We start from the raw sequence: 16,484 nt of genomic DNA, 5'->3' as shown, positions 1-16,484 counted from the left end.
AAAAAAAAAACCCGACACATTTGTTGATGTAGTTTCCACATTTCCAGTTTCTCACATACTGGGAACCTTTGAGCAACATCACACAGTGCTGTAGGAAGTGCAGTGTTATGTTACATACTGAATTATGTATCACTGACAGTTCTAGTGAGGATACTGTGGTAAGCCTGGTCATAGTAAAATAAAATTCATGTGTGGTCATATCCATAGAGCAACTAGACTTTTCACATGGTGTAAACAAAGCAATTTATTGTCCTAATGCAGATCTCTCATCTTTGCAGTGTATTTTCAAATGCAAAATATCTTGTTGGGGCAATAAAGCAAGATGAACTCTTGCCATGAAAAGTATCTGTATTTAAGTCCATTCAGAGTCAAAACATCATGCCATCCAGCCCGTCTTCCATGAACTTCTTGTACATGGCCATGAACTTGGCGATGAAGGCCTCGAGGTGGTAGATAGCTTTGTTGCCCAGCTGCAGCCTGTGTTCGTAGTAGGCCGCCATGTGGGCCACCTCTGCCTTCAGTTGACCATCGCAGTTACTCAACAACTCTGTTACCAGACCCTGTTCAGAGGAAAATGAATAGTTGCTACCTTACACATTACTCCAAACCGTTTCAACGCTTTGAGGGGAGATGAGAAGTAGTAAATAGTACCTTCATAATAATATCAGGAGGGATGCAGTGAGTCAGCAGCTCGTACAGTCTGGCTCGAACTTCCAACAACCTGGAACAAAGACAGGCGGTTACTCGGCAATAAATCATCCCCACAAATCTGATTAACACTGTTTAGTCACTATCAGAACTAACTAAACCTCTCTGGCTCTCCTACCTCTGAGGACTTTGCTGGCTGACGATGGCATTAGCAGTTTCTCTCAGGTAGACCTCCCAGTCCGTCGCTGGGACTTCTTGGTCCACTGAGAACGGATACCTAGCAAAGATTAACACGGGCTAAACAGGCAGGCGCTTTTCATTTACATTCTATAATATTCCACGGACAACACCGTGGAGGAATGACAATACGTTTTGTGACAACTTACTGCTGCACTCTGCAGGCCTCACACATCAAAAGGGCTTTGCGAAGGTTGCGACCTGACTTCTCAGAGATTTGCTTGGCCAGTTCGGGTGGGAGGAGCAGACCCTCTTTTTTACAGACTGATGTGAGAACATTACAAACCTGGCAAACAGAAAAGCACAGGGTCAAGGAAAAAACATAAAAATGTTGTTTGGATCATGACTTTTATTGTAATAATTCAAATAATTACCAAATACAATCTAAGCCACATCATCTCCAACTTGCCTCTTCCGTGCTTGGCAGAGGAACTCTAATAGCCAGACAACGACTCCGAATCGGCCCAATGACTTTGGAGGTGGAGGTACAGCACAGGATGAGGCGGCAGGTGCCCATGTACTTTTCCATTGTCCGACGCAAGGCATGCTGGGCATCCTTTGTGAGTCTATCAACCTCTGTTAGCAACACCACTGAGAACAAAAGTGTGTCAATTACAACGAGACTGACCGCCTGATATTATGGCTTCACAGAGTGGCATCGGGGAAAGTTAGTTTACAGCAAGCAAAATATGGACCAGCGACCAGATGAGTGTCTTTCCTACCTTTGAACTCCCTCTGAGTGCTCGACTGGATCTGCTGAGACTGAGCCACCGTTTTAATCAGCTCTTGAATCACCACACGGTCCTGGTTTCCTGCATCACTGTGTGACACAGAACAGAATATAAACACCTACTGGTAAAATGTTAAGCTAAATGCAAATTTTCCTTAAAATGAAGTGGAATACTCACGTACATCCAAACTGTAACTAAGTACAGAGCTTTGGTAAATGCACTTAAATTATTCACTGATAAGTTACCTTGGGTTGACTTCCAGGTGGTAGTTGCTGGCTATTGTGTTAATCTCAATTTTCTTCTTTGAGGGAGCCTGAAGATGAAAAACAAAAAAAAACAGGGATGAAGCTGACATTTAGACTTGACTGAGTGGAAAGAAAAGTGCATGTTGTCAGGCATCGGACAGGGGGCTCTAATGACTGTCTATTACATTATTTGCTCTCTCACCACGACGGTCTGGTGCTCTATACGAAGTTTCTCCACGCCAGCTCCATACAGCTCCCTCAGCAGACACATGATGCGGGTCTTCTTCCCTGCGCCTGACGGACCGTACACCAACAAGTGTGGGAAGTCACCACATTGGACCTGAAAACAGACGTTTACAAAGAGGCACTCGGATGCCTTAATGACAATTTGATTGGATTGTTGTTGAGTAAACATGTAACTGACTTGCACCACGTTTACTAAGTGGTAAGCTCTCCATGATGTGTCATTATTTGCGTTTGCCAATAAGCAACCTTACATTGAAACTGGGGGGGTATAAAGAGACGACGTTAGCAATGGTGGCACTCAAATGACATATCGTTTGTCTCAAGTTAACCCCCCCCCCAAAAAAAAAAATAATGGACACTGCTAGCAGGGACCAGCTATCTTACTCTCAATGACCGGGTTAGCAACAAATATTGATCAGCACTGGGTAAAGTAAATGAAACTTAGTGCTGCCTGCCTTTATGCAGCTACTGAGTAACATGCTAATGCTAACGTTGCGTGAATACACAGAAATAATGCTGCGTATTGTTTTTCTTACCAGGTTTTTCAGCTGAGCTGCTTGCTCTTTATGATAGTCGAGTTTCCCGAGAGAAGTCGGTCGATATTTGTCCACCCACAAACTCATTGCGTTATGAATTTAGCAGCTGTTATCGTCCGTTGTTGTTGACAGCAGACAGTCTGTCGCTTGCTGCTCTCCCGCGAAATATCATTCGCATCCAACCCGCGCGGCTGTTTCCTCCTGTGCTACGGAGAGTCGAAAAGGTCAAAACTGCCAAACGCGAGAGGTAAATCCGCAGTTTCATCGTGGAAACCTCAAAATTGTGAGTACAGTGTTTGGTAAACTATGCTTTGCGTCTTTAAGCGGCAACAGACGTGTCATGCTTTATCTGATAACGATTCATAACTGCATTCTGGCAGACTGATGCATTGTATTAGTTTTATGTAGCTGCATTAGTAGCAGGAACGTGCAGTGCTGAAGGGCAGCAGCTTGGTCCTGTGCAGCCTCAGGTTCACCTCCACCATGTCCCCACAGTCCCTATCTTTTGTGATGATACATGTCCCTCTCTAGTAGTCCACAGGAGACGGCCGGAGTGTCACTCGTGCATGACTTCTGCTGATATGTCCTGGTATGAGTTATGGACAAGACATTTGCCTTGTTGGGCTGAGGTTAATCTGGATGTATCCCATGTGGAATTTGAAGGATAGCATCTTTTCTTTGTGGCAGCAGATTTGCAGGCGTTTACACTGAAAACAGTGAGGCTATAATGATATCACCCAGGAATGTGGGACAGTTAATCCTATGCAACAAAAGCTCACAATGTCACCATGCTGTCAGGCCATGCTGTGACGAGAAGCTGTGAGCTTTTTGGAGGATCCCGTCTTGTGATTATTGGTAGCATATGCTTGAGGCTTCTCTCTTTGCCTTTTTGTACAGTGGATCTGATTTGGAGCAACGCAAACATGACAAACAAAAGGAAACGTTTCACACATAGTCCTTTCAGGCTTGCATACAAACAAAAACTAAACAAACAATGAATCAAATACCCAAATAATATATAAAATGTCTCTCTCACCAGGCAAGAATTTTAATCTTCTGTTTTCTATAATGCAGCGTTTTTTTTTTCTGTGCTTATCTGACTGCAGGAATGTTTGTTGTCAAAATTAGTTTTGTTTGTCTCTGATATTTTACACAGTATCTACAGTACACATTGTGGAGATAACACATCTCACATAATTCAGTGTGGATTTATGGTATGTGCTCGCCTGTCTTGATTAACATTTTGATTGTCCTCAGTGTAATTGATTGCACAGCTAAAATAAAAAGACAATCACAGCAAACCAAAGCTGTCATAGATGCTTGATATCTTCCCTTCTTCTCTAAGTGTGCACACAGTATCTGCCTGTCAAATCTTCTCTTCTTTGCTCTTCTTTTTCTTTGCCCTGCTTTTCTTCAGGTAACTACACCTCTCTGTCACAGGAATGTTGTATATGTGGAAGCGTGTCTCAGCAGGTTGGCATAGCTTGTATTGAAATGTGTGTTTAAATTAATATACATCCATCAACGCAGTGATGTAGGACAGTGTTACATCTGGGACAGATGGGGCTGACGGGCCAAGTTTATCAAGTTTTGTTGAGGCAGGATGAAGTTCATTCATAAATATCAAGGTGATTCATTATTCTGTTTGTTTTTCTTAGTTGCCTGATGTTTTAAGTTGTGCTGAGCCTTGTGGTCTTTTAACAGTAGTTTCTATTTCATATCAAGGGGGAGGAAACATATTTTAAAGTGTCAGTTAGGCCAAAAAGCATGAACCTTTGAAAGAGATTTAGTTTGTGGTTCTTTCATTTGATAAACTCAACATAAAATATCTCTTTTGAAAAGCATCAACTGTCCATCTCTTCTTCCAAGCAGAAGAAGAAGAAAAGGAGGTGAATGGTGAGTTGACTTTCCATCCCAGAGCTTCTTTAATTTTGGATGAATTACAGCTAACATCTTTACACCTCAGCTAATTCAAACCCAAGTTTTATTGTGACTGTGGGAGAAACAGAATTACAGAAAACGATTCAAATTATAATGACTTCACTCTTTAGCTTTTGGTACAACCTCCACCTTGACCAGATCTCTTCTTCCCAAGACCTGGATGGTCAAACAGGCCCCAACAGGCAGAAACGTCCTCAAGGTTAACATACAAATAACAGGTCTTTACCTCTGACCAAAGACATTCCCTCCAGAACACGAATTTCAATGTTTGCTGGCAAACTTGTGGAATTCTGCAGTTCACTGACAACTTTTTAAAGTCCTTTCTTGTTTATGAAGGCTTACAACTTTGCTGTAGTTACAAAAAAAAAATTAAAAAAACTGAAAGAGATTTAAAGAGGATAAGAACATGTTTAAAGCATTACCTCATATATTGTCAAGGAATGTGCTTCTAAGATGAAAAATCCTTTGCCTGGAGCCATATTATACAGAAATGAGTGAAGAAGTGGAATGGGGAGGGGGGGGGTTCAACAGACACCAAGCCTTTTAATCATTTGTCATCATTTGTCCAAGCCAAATGTTCTGTGCGTGCAGCTGTTTAATCTGTTTGATCATTTAATCAACGGAACTTTGTATTTAATTTATCTTTTTTTCTCTCTCTTGCACATGCTTGCATGCACATGCAAAATAATCCTTGCACACACACACATACACACACATGAACATACTTTTTGCACAAATAGGACAAACACCTGCCTGTGGAACTCTTGCTGAGGTAATGTAGGAGGGAAAAGCATTCCTCAGCCCTTTCTTTTTCTCTCCTCCCCTCACAGCGTTTCATGTCTTTTCAGAGGTAAACTCAGTCTTGATATACTGTTTGTGTCATGCAGCATATATGAACTGAACTGCCACGGCTGGATACTTGTGTTACCTCTTGGGTTTTCGGACTGCTGCGTTGGATGCTTTCTTCGATGACACGGCTTCTGTGCAGAAACGTCTGGTATGTTGAATTCTGGATTCTGTATGTTTTTATAGGCTATAGGTCAAAGTCACAAATGCGCCTTTATGGAAGTTATTGAGTATTTATTGACATTAAGATGTACCCGCTTTCTGTGTTTTAATAGAATTTACAGCATTTTAACCCAATTTTAAGATCCACCACTATGTGTTTGAAAGGCAAAGAAAACTTTTCACGCTAGGAAAGGGTGTGTTGGCTGCAGCCAGAAATATCCATCAGGAAAAAACAATGTGTTTGAGCAAAATGCACTTGACCAGAAAAAAGGTCTGAGCTACTGCATGTTGCTCTGTGGGCTTTGGCATGGGATTATCACATTTGTGATTGTTCTGGCCCAAAATTATCACATTGAACTAGCACTAATCAAAATACAGGCAAAATAATTTTTGCTAGAATAATTTAATCATTTTAGCCACCTTTTACTGTTCACAGGTCTGTATGTTTTTATAGAAGAAAATATTTGACTGGGCCAAAGTAGCAATTTCTTCCCTCTTGAGCATAAATACTTACTGCAGCTTTTGAGAAAATTTAAGGCTTTTAGGTGCGCCTTATAGTGCGGAAAATACGGTAAGTCTGTAAGCAAATCCAGACTTGAGTCCACACAGAAACATACAGTAACATACATTGTGTAGCGTGCACATTTTTGAACATGAATCAATTTGCCCCAATTTACATTTTCTGCTTCTGTTTCTTTCTCTGCAGCTCAGGTATCGAAGCCATCACTCATAGCTTCATTTTTAACAGCTTAACAGAGAGTTCGTCACACTCTATTTAAATGAGCCACCATTAAGACTCAGCAGAGAACTGGTTCCTTAGTGATGTATGAAGGTCCAGTAGCTGCATTGCCCGCTCAGCAGCAGCCTAACAGGCATATTCACCCTTTGGGTGAACTGCAAGGTCAAGTTCCTCTCCTGACTCAAAGTTCCAACAACAAAGCGAGAACCATGTCTGAACCTGTTCCTCTACTACTTTACGCTCCTCCAGATCCCCTGGTGAGTCATGCTCAAAGATGGAAAGAGCTGAAGGTGGACATCAGTGAAGCAAATGAGCCCGACTTAAAGCGGAACGGACGCTGTGAATACAGCCAGAATTCACACACGGCTCCTGGAACAAGCCGGGACATGGAGGTGTCAGACCTGGGTGGTCGAGCCGCAGAGTATTTGAAACATTGTGGAGCCATGTCACAGCAACAGCAGGAAGAGAGCACCACACAGGACTGTTTGTCTGGTGAGGTTCTTTCTGCCTTTTCACCAGCCGTGGATAGTCGACACATTCGTGTGGCAGCATCTGTGAATGCACCAGAGGACTGTTCACTGGATCTGCTAAGGGTAGTAAAGCATAAGCCAAGTGCTATTGTGTTCTGTGATTATGACTGTAGCTCTGATACCTTTGCCAATGAGAGCTCTGATGGCGGGGAGTCCTCTTCGTCCACCTCCGGAGAGGGAGAGGGTGATGACGACGATGATGAGGAGGATCATTTTCCAGAGAAGTTACAATATAAGGAATTCCTGGTCAGTCGTCACTGTAGAAACTTGAACAGGAACAGGAAGGGCTTCAGGAAGAGGCAGGATGCCCAGCCTAAAAGCACTGCATGTGGCTGGCATAAGCCCACCAACAAGGACAAACCTGAGTTCACAGGTAGCCAGGAGGAACAGGATACACTACAGAACAATGGAAAACAGGTGAGAAAAACAAGACAGGAAAAGCATAACAAATGGAGAGAAGTCTTATTCACTGTGTAGAATCAGCATTAGCATTTACAATCTGTTAATATTATATATGTTAATGCTAGGCTACCTTTAATTTGAGGAATACCATATAAACAAAAGTCTTGGGACACCTGACCATTACACCAATAGGGACTCAAATGAAATCACATTCTAACAGCTTCTACTCTTCTGTGAAGGCTTTCCATAAGATTTTGGGGTGTTTCTGTGGGAAATTGTGCCCATTCATGGAGTAGAGCTTTTGTGAGGTCAGGCACTGATGTTGGACCAAAAGGTCTGGCTCACAATCTCCATTCAAGTTCATCCCAAAGGTGTCGGATGTGGTTGAGGTCAGGGCTCTGTGAGGACTTTGAATTTTTAATGGATTATGTTTACATGAATGTTTTGGTACGTTAAGTGAGGTTCAGGATCAGAATTATTCTTCCACCACTGCAAAAGGTCTTCATGTAAAGAAAGCCAGTTTTGTAAGGTCGAACTCTACCTCAACCACTAGAGGGCAGCAATGTCAAATAGTTTCAAAATGTTCAGCATGAGCCTGTTTTCACTTCCCTTTTGTTTTACATTTGTTTTACAAATGAGGGTCCAATTTGTCTCACAAAGATTTAAGTAGTGTAAATGTGAATTGTTGTGGATTTGTAAATGTTTCACTCCTTACTGTTGACAAAATATTTGATTTCTGCAACCTGGGATGTTGACTGCACAGTGCGTTGTAGTAGGGTAGTTGCAGCCTCCTGGTGGATCAGTGCTCGTAGAAGCAAAAATGCTTGTATTAGCAATATGTGTGGTTTAATTTTGACTGGGCATCTTTGTTGCATGGCACCCTCTCTCCTCTTTTGAATGTTTCATGATGTCTCTTTTTGAAGAGAAGCAAATTGAAAGAAAAGGACTATGTTTTAAAAGGGGCGGCTGGGCTTATGAATAAATATTTATATTTTGGCATGTTTACCTTCATTTGTTCCTCTCATTTTTCTACTGGCCTGCCTGGCATCTGCACCTCCCAGCATGCACCACAGCAGCGGGCATCCGTTAGTGTGAGCGTGCCCCTGACCGTGTTCTCACACCTGTCAGAGCAGCCCTCAGCCGCTGGCACGGTCCCATAACGGCCCTCTGGCACGCTGCACACTGTTCTGTCCTCTTGGACTGGCATGAAAGGATTTGTCCTCGCCGCGCTCCTTCAGCGATGTCGTTCTCAGAGTTTGGACAATTAGCTTTTAAAGTCACTTATTGACAGGCTTAGGGGAGTGCTCATTTGAATACCTGTTAAGTCAAAGAGGCCCCATTGTGGTTCCACATTCTTGGAATATCTTGGTCCAGGCAGTTTCGTCACACTCCACAGTGTGGGTAGCAGCTTCGCCAAATGAAATAATTTAGCAAATTTGGAGTGAAAAACAAGCTATCAAACTGCATTTAAAGTGAAATAAGAATTTGGCGGTTATGCTCGAGATATTTTTTTCTGTCATGTCCCAGTTCTGTTGTTGTTTTCAGCCTTGATATTATTATTTTCTCAACCAATTGATTTGCATATATATGTGATATGAGCATCTCAAAGATAAACTCTTTCATTCCTAGGTGACATAAAGGTTGACTTGTGCTCCTCTGGATTTGGAAGCAGAATTAATTTGGCAGTGAAGCTACTGCTTACTACAAATTTCAGATTGCAGTAAATGTCATCTACTTACTGGACAACATACAGCACCATGGATTTCTCATTTCTGTGGTTAAATCCACATAATTGTTGTGCATCTGGTTGCGGGGGCAGATGACATACCTCACTCTTAAACAACAGAGTAAAACGTTGAATATGAAACTGGTTACATCCTACTTCAAGCAGCACAGGGTGAGAGTGAATATTCACCCGGTGGACACAAATGAATGATGGACACAGCTGGATGGATGATTCGTCATTGCACAACTTCTTCCTGCGTGTCCAAAAAATCTCTTTTACAGGTTGTCTTGAATATCCTTGAATGGTGTTGACACCAGCCCTGCTTTCAAGATAACATTTCAGTGCATCAGACAGAAAGATAGACACCTAACTTTAAACACAAAATGATATCACCAGTATATAGCTGAAGGAAGAAATTCTGTAGCATATTGGTGGGATTATGTAATATTTCTGTGATAATATTATGGTCTTGTAGCAGAGCCGTAGCGATGCATTAAGAGCTCTGTGCTTGGTAAATAATTTGGTCAGAAGCCTGTTAACATTTCATGAACACTGAGAGCCCTCTGCTGTGAAAAGTTAGCGTGTCTGCGGTGGTGTGTGCGTTTACGTGGCGCTCTGCTCACGTTCATGTTTGCAGTCACTCATGCCGCTGTAAAGCCTCCACTCTCTGTGTTCTCCACTCACCCTGGCTCTGTCCTCCATAGTGAGGGTAAAAATAGCACCCTGCTGCACATAGACAGCCCTCTGTGTTCCTGTGTGTAGGACTCTGGAGATGTGGGGGTGCTGTAACACACAGGAAATGGTTTTACTGCCAGAGCTGTTACTGCAGATATTTTTTAAACTGGTCAACATGATGGGTTTGGGAATGGGAGTGGACAGAAGGGTGTGTTTGTGTGCATGAGTGGGTGGGTAGGTGTGGGCATGCTTGTGTCTGTGCACGCATGTGTGTGAGTGAGGGGGCTGTTTTTGGACTTCAAGTTCCTCAAAGGGGCCCTATGTGCTGCTATCAGCCTCTGGGACTCTGGGATTGGCAGCGGAGCCCAGAAACAAAGCAGTTTGTTCATTTCCTGGAAGGCCAGAGAACAAGTGTCTCAGTCAGAATCCATGACCAATGGGTGGAGAGGGAAAGAAACGGAGAGAGAGAGGGAAAGTGAGGCTTTAGGTATGTGCATCACAGAGCCATGTGGATAATGTGTGTGGCTGTTTTTATGTAGTTTACAGACTGTTTGTTCTTCTCTGTGGCTCTTATTTTTCTTCTGTCAAAAGCTTCTGTTGTCTTTGCTATACAATAATCTCACTGAGTAGGTGTCGCCTCCTCCACAGCGCAGGGTACACTCTGTACCCCTGTTCAGCTGCAAGGAGCCTGGAGGCAATGAAGGGTGGAGTGGGTGGATGAGGATGAGGAATGTGTGTCAGGTTCAGCAAATTTTCTCCAGCGTGCATGAAAGGCCTCAGTGCAAGGTTAGCCCCAGAGTTTGCCCTTCAGCCATATTTACCTGTGTGTGTCATTTGACCTGTGTGTTCAGGCTCTTACATGTGACTCCATGACCCTGCTGATGAAAAAGTTGGATCACCTCAACGAGGGGACACAGGAAGGCCAAAACACCAATTCCTCCCACATAGATGAGGCCGGGGTTGATGAGGAGCAGCAGACCATCGCCGTAAGTACCTTTAAATACAGTCCCAAGTCTGATTAATTTATGTTGTGCTTTAAAAAGGCTTGATCCAAAGGGCTTTAGCGAAAACATGATATATGAATATAAAAATGTTCTTCATGCGATGTATAATTTGCTGAAAGGAGATTAAATGGACTGTTTGTGAATGGAGTCTGAAGGGACTTTCTTTTCAGGCATCTGGCACCAAATAATCCACAAATTTTAATTTAACCAGATGATAATTACTCAGATGTGATTCATTATATATGCGGACTCAAATGAATTGACAAATCAGTACAACTGGGAGAAAATCTGTCTGATGTGCTGCTGTCACTGTTGTTGAAAACCTTAAATCTATAAATAAAGGGACATTATTATCTATAATATATTGTTACACACAGACAAAGTTCATTTCTTAAGCAAAATTTTACAGGATACAAATTGCGGCCGCACACACACACAAGCACAATTTACTGTTAAGTCATTGCACAGTGTACCACACACGTTGGACAGAGAGCCTACTCAGGGGAATGGGTTGCCAGGATTGCAGGCTCTCCCCCTATTTAATATGAGGTAGATTAATTAAGAATAATAGTTTGGATGCTCTCCAAGCCTGTTGTTTTAAAGCCATTAAAGCCTTTCATAAATCAGGCCGTTTCTGACTGAGACATCCATCAGGAAACAGCATTAATCCTCCAGGACCCACAGACAGAGCTGAGCTCATGCCAGCTTGCTGTTATTTGAAAGGTTTTTTAACATAAATTCTGCAGGAAGAACACAGTTTGTAAATAGCTCCTGTGCTGCGCTCCTCTGCTCCCCTTCTCGCAGGGCTTTCCAGCTGCCTCATTATGCTCACCAAGTGTAAACCTGGTAACCTCAAAAAGCTCTTAAACCCACAGCTCACAACTTTAGGAATTCTTATAAAAAAGGCTGTATTTAATCAGGTTAATCTCAATCAAACGGTCTGGAAAAGCCAGGAGAACAACAGACATGTTTTAGCTTTGTGCTACATTCTCTGTCAAGTAATGTAAAACATTAAAATCTGTTTTATTTCAGAATCAGAATCAGAATTCCTTTATTTATCGCTGAAGGGAAATTCTTGTTCTTACAGACATTGCACATGCAGTGTTTCCGACCAAAAAGGAGAAAAGTGCGGAGTATAAAAATAGGATAAACAAATAAAAATAGGATAAACAAAAACTAAAATCTGAAAGTACAGGTATTTACAATGTATTCAAATTTTTTAAGAAAATTTAAAATACAGGTATGTACATGTGTAAAAAGCCAATATACACATTGTATATATTGTATATTATTGCAGTGATTATAGATCAGCAAGTACCCATCGAGGTAATGTGATCAGCTCAATAAAAAGAAAAATCAATAAAAATGTTCAGTTCAGCTGTGTCCCTGAGTAGAAGAGAATCAGAGAGACCATTTATCCCAAAAATGTCAAATATTTATAGGGTAATAAAGACTAAATGACCCCGACCCAGAGGGGTAAGGCATGACTCTTCTTTTCTTTTTTTTGGCAGTGAGATTCATTCAGGGTTTGGTGTGACAGAATGGTTTATTGTTTCAATGATGATAATAATAATAATAATAAAAATCAGTAGTTTAATAGCAGAATTTCCTCTTAAAAACAAAACAGTATCTTTATCTGTACATCTCCAATGAAATTTTTGTTGCAAGTCTATTTAAAATTGCAAGTCGAAATAAGTGTCCTCACTCTGGTTTTTCCTGGTTATCTTTCAGTTCTTTTACTCTAAATCTTTCATTTCTTGTCATATAAGCTGACCATATCCTTAAACACCATCTCTTCCTCATTATTCTGCTAATTATATTTTAAAAAGCCCTATAATTTACGCCATGTCAGTGTCATCGCTCTAGGGATGGAAATGCTGGTCAGCCGGTCCCAAAACTGAGGCTGAAAGGCTGAAATATCACAATAACCATTGGGTGCTTTCCAGTGAAATTTGGGAAACACATTCCTGTCATCTAGTGCAATCATCGGGTCAAGATGTTAATTTGTCCAGTATTTTGGTGACTAAATACCAGTGAAATACTGACATTCCCATCGGCGTCAGCTCTTGTTTTGGTTTAGCGCTGATTAGCTTACGTGATAAACTGGTGAAGACAGTGAAGGTGATGACGTTTGTCCCTGTTGGGGGGCAGCCGTATCCTAGAGGTTGGAGAAGCGTGTGAAGAAGGTGTGATGGAGTGATTAACAAATGCTCCCCCCTCTCCATTAGCTGGCTGATGTGCCCTTGAGCAAGGCACTTAACCCCCAATTTGCTCCCTGGGCGCTTGATGCAGCCGCCTGCTCCTGTGTGTTTCACTGCATGTAATTTGCTGGGTGTTGCATGTGTGTTCAACTAAGGATGGGTCAAATACAGAAGACAAATTCAGTGTGTGTATGTAAAAAAATATATATATTGCCAATAAAGCGATTCTTCTTCTTCTAAACAGCATCATTCTCACACCGGACTGTTAGCACTATGGATGTATGCATGTTAGCATTTAGCTCAAATTCAATTCCGGTTAAAAACTAAAGAATGGAACAATAAGACAACAAAATCTAATCAAAAGAGCCACTCTATTTAAGAGTAACAAATGTGGAAATTCGGTCATGCCAGATTTGGAAATTTGCTGCCTGTCAGTTTGAGCTGTTTTGGGGACACAGTGTCCTAGATGTGGTTATCTAACTGTGACTGCATAGTTTGAGAATAAGCAACAGTGTCATGCCATCCGTATGATGGAAATGCTTGTCAGCGTCACAGAGAGGGAATTTTCTGCACAGAGACTTGTTGTATGTCGTGCTGAAGGGTAAATGTATCCCTCTGTGCATGCATTTGAAGAACGGATTCTTGATTGGGGGGAAAAAAAATGCTTTTTACAGAAATGTATGCCAGTCCTCCTTCACTTTCAGTTGCACACACATCCATGTTATCAGCCCAGTGTGTGTGTGTGATGGGGAGGGGAGGAAGCACAGCGGCGGATCTTCCCACTGAAGTGCGTACAGTAGTTGAGTCATGAGGTCAAGCTGGAATGGACTTTCCAGTGTTGTCACTGAGTGGAGATACAGAAGGGGGGCGAAGGCGAGACATCATCGGCGGTGTCTTATATCTTCAAACGCTCACCCAGCAACACCAGCTGCGCTAAATACTCCACCGAAACCAAACTACAGATACAGAGAGCTGCTGACGAGACAGGTGACATGAAGACAGGGACTGGGGTAAGACACAGCTGAGCAGAGGCTGATATTAAAGGTGCTGACGTATGTGCTGAATTTAAAAAAAAAAAAAAATATTGAGACAGAACTGCGATTAATATTCAGAACTGTTAGCAATTTAAACTGTACGTCAGTCATCCTGGCGGCATTATGATGAAAAACAGATTATCTTAGAATATCTCTTGGAATATAATGTTCATGAGAAAACAAATTGAACCGACTTTAGGAAGGGTGAGGAAACAATAAGTAACCTGTGGCAAAATGTTGAAGAACAGAAGAAACGTGTGGAAGAAACACACCTTATTCTGTTTGACCTTTTGACTGACTTGGTCAGAGTCATGTAGAGTCACGTAGTTACAGGATTTGTCAGCCACTGTTTTCAAGGTCAAGAATGAGCTTTCAGTCTCAGCTTTTAAGAAATGGGAATTTCCAGATCTGCATTTTCACGACCATCTTCATCTGTCGATCAGGATCACCTGAATCGCTCGCAAGCTCCACAAAAGTTACTGATTAGAGCTTGTGGATGAGATTATTTTTGGTGAACTGCTGTTTCCAAGTCCAAGCAAGAACTTTCTTGCTCAACCATCTTCGTAGTGTTGTGTTGGGCAGAAGAGGTCCACTCGGAGCTCCATCTGACTTCTTCTTCTTCTTCTTCTTCTCTGTCCTCCCAGGGTGCTCCGGCTGCGGGGCGGATGGCGCGCCGAGTGGCGAGTCAGGATCAGGGACCTTTCAAAGCTCCAGACAAACATGAGCCACTGACCAGGCGGCCTTCTCGACCTTTGACCCGCAGCAGACCTCTGACCCGCTCGTCCCTCTCGTCTCCTGCACATCTCCATGCTCGACGTGCCAGGGTGAGAAAGACTCTGTCTCTGTGGTTGTGTCCTGGAGTGTTTGTGAGTGCGCTGTATTAAAAGCTTTGCATCAGCCTGCTATATTCAGGGTTCTGGTAAATCCTGTCCCAAAGGTAAATATTCAGGCCACTGCCACTCACAGGCAGATACGATGTCCTCACAGTCTTCTCTCGCTCTTAACTCACACACTAAAAACAAACTGTGTGTGCTCATTTGGAGCTAAGCTGCATCTAAGACTTTGCATCTGACCGTACAGAGCCTCAGAGACTGGTCTGATGGATATAAGCTGATCGGTTAACCATCTGAGGAAATGTTTTGACGTCTACCAAACTGAATTTGTAGCGTCTTTAGAGTTGAGTTTAGAGTTGTGCCGTGTAACTGCAGACAGTGAACTGAATTGTGAAGCAAACTCTTTGAGACATGCTATTTTATTTTGACATTGTTATAGCTACTCTGTCTTTGCAAACACATTGACCTCTCATGTTTTTTTTTTGTTTTTTTTATTTTCGTTATATTTTATGTCTTCCCACTGGGAATTTTCACCCCAACTCTTTTCAGGAAAGCAAATGTTTTCTTCACTTTCTCTTTTGACTGTTTCTTTCAAAACTTTTCTTTTTTTTTTCTCCATCTCTCTATCATCTCCTCCTCCTCTCTTGGCCTCTGTCCGATCCCTGTTGTGTAAATAAGGTGAAAGTAAAAGGATGAGACAGCATTGCTACATCCAGAAACATGCAAGGTCATCTTTTTTCTGTGTCAGCACTGCAGCACCAACAAAAACCACCACCATGTATACATCACTGCTCAACAGACACGACTGTCCGCCAGATGGAGGGAAATAAAGAGAGGGAAAATGAGAAAAATGTCACTGGAAATGAGAAAAGCTAGAGAACCTTAGGACCAGGATGCAGAAGAGTTGTCTTTATTGAAATTCAGAATTTCTCACCTTTGTGTAATCTTTATTACAGATTACTGTTACCAGGTGGTAAAATGAGCTTGATGCATCTGGAAAATATTTACTTTAAAGGTTACATTATATCAGCAGCATTCAACCAAAAGTATATACTTTGAAATATTGCAGCTTTAATCCTGTCATAATCAAGAAATCCTGAAAACTTTAAATTCATATCCCAGTTTTTAGGTAGACACGGGCCTCATAGAGCCGCTGTGTGGGTTTGTTATCCTGCTTCTTCAACAGATGGCAAACCCCTGCAGAATATAATCATACATGCCTTTGGTCAGTGTGTGGTTGATCCTGAAGTGTCAGAATTATTAGTTTTGAGTGTGTGTGTGTGTGTCGGTAGGGAGAGAGAGAGCAGCAGGGGCTGTGGGATCAGGCTGATGCTAAGGAGTGGGTTTATTTTCCCCTCACTGTGACTGATAAGATACAGCTGTCCAAACTGAGCCACAGACACACACACACACACACACACAGAGCTCTAAATTTAGAGCATATTTTAATATTTGTAGAAAAAAAAATACAAAATATAGTTAACTAATACATTCTGGTGTGTTATAGATTAAGCTACTTGTTCCGCTGCTGCTTAGAATTACTGAGCTGTCTCACACACACACACACACACACACACACACACACACAAAACAGCATGTAAATCATTGCTTTACATGAAATTCAGATTTTAATACTCCTTTATCTTTTCACAACTTGACAGGCAGATGATGACTCTTTTGTTTAGTGATTTGCAGTGTCTAATCTGAGGCCTGAGGAAAACCCACAGGAATCGCACAGAATTTCCTGC

The 16,484-nt window shown here is 42.0% G+C and overlaps 2 protein-coding genes across 5 annotated transcripts in view; one reads left to right on the top strand and one right to left on the bottom strand.

The window, feature by feature from the left end:
* Positions 1 to 218: 218 nt before the first annotated feature.
* Positions 219 to 2,847, bottom strand: rfc3 (replication factor C (activator 1) 3). The gene is made up of 9 exons (XM_046410815.1): positions 2,644 to 2,847; positions 2,064 to 2,201; positions 1,862 to 1,929; positions 1,608 to 1,705; positions 1,295 to 1,476; positions 1,035 to 1,171; positions 827 to 925; positions 652 to 721; positions 219 to 560 (listed from the first exon to the last, which is right to left on the bottom strand). Exons 1-9 carry the CDS (start codon positions 2,728 to 2,730, stop codon positions 369 to 371), a joined length of 1,071 nt encoding a protein of 356 aa, XP_046266771.1. The 5' UTR covers positions 2,731 to 2,847; the 3' UTR covers positions 219 to 368.
* Positions 2,848 to 4,468: 1,621 nt separating this feature from the next.
* stard13a (StAR-related lipid transfer (START) domain containing 13a) overlaps positions 4,469 to 16,484 on the top strand; it is a 50,721-nt gene continuing 38,705 nt past the window's right edge. Inside the window, exons 1-8 of one of the 4 annotated variants that reach the window (XM_046410641.1) lie at positions 4,469 to 4,539; positions 4,695 to 4,802; positions 5,325 to 5,356; positions 5,472 to 5,581; positions 6,299 to 6,493; positions 6,581 to 7,278; positions 10,516 to 10,650; positions 14,548 to 14,727. In XM_046410641.1, coding sequence (XP_046266597.1) covers positions 6,415 to 6,493; positions 6,581 to 7,278; positions 10,516 to 10,650; positions 14,548 to 14,727 — 1,092 coding nt within the window. In that variant the 5' untranslated portion in view covers positions 4,469 to 4,539; positions 4,695 to 4,802; positions 5,325 to 5,356; positions 5,472 to 5,581; positions 6,299 to 6,414. Of the gene's footprint in view, positions 4,540 to 4,694; positions 4,803 to 5,324; positions 5,357 to 5,471; positions 5,582 to 6,298; positions 7,279 to 10,515; positions 10,651 to 13,755; positions 13,880 to 14,547; positions 14,728 to 16,484 lie in introns of those variants that run through there. The other 3 variants (XM_046410639.1, XM_046410640.1, XM_046410643.1) reach the window with 3 other exon arrangements.

The sequence above is a fragment of the Scatophagus argus genome, chromosome 14 (genome assembly GCF_020382885.2).
Source record: "Scatophagus argus isolate fScaArg1 chromosome 14, fScaArg1.pri, whole genome shotgun sequence".
Classification (NCBI taxonomy): Eukaryota; Metazoa; Chordata; class Actinopteri; family Scatophagidae; genus Scatophagus; species Scatophagus argus.
The sequence above is the reverse complement of the archived record's forward strand: the minus strand, read 5'-3'. Positions and strand labels throughout refer to the sequence as shown.

Coding starts and splice junctions, on each gene's coding strand:
- rfc3 (XM_046410815.1), bottom strand. CDS start 2,730: ATGAGTTTGTGGGTGGACAAATATCGACCGACTTCTCTCGGGAAACTC. Junction 1,477..1,607: donor CACTCAGAGGGAGTTCAAAG/GTAGGAAAGACA, acceptor TTTTGTTCTCAG/TGGTGTTGCTAACAGAGGTT. Junction 561..651: donor CTCCTGATATTATTATGAAG/GTACTATTTACT, acceptor TCCTCTGAACAG/GGTCTGGTAACAGAGTTGTT.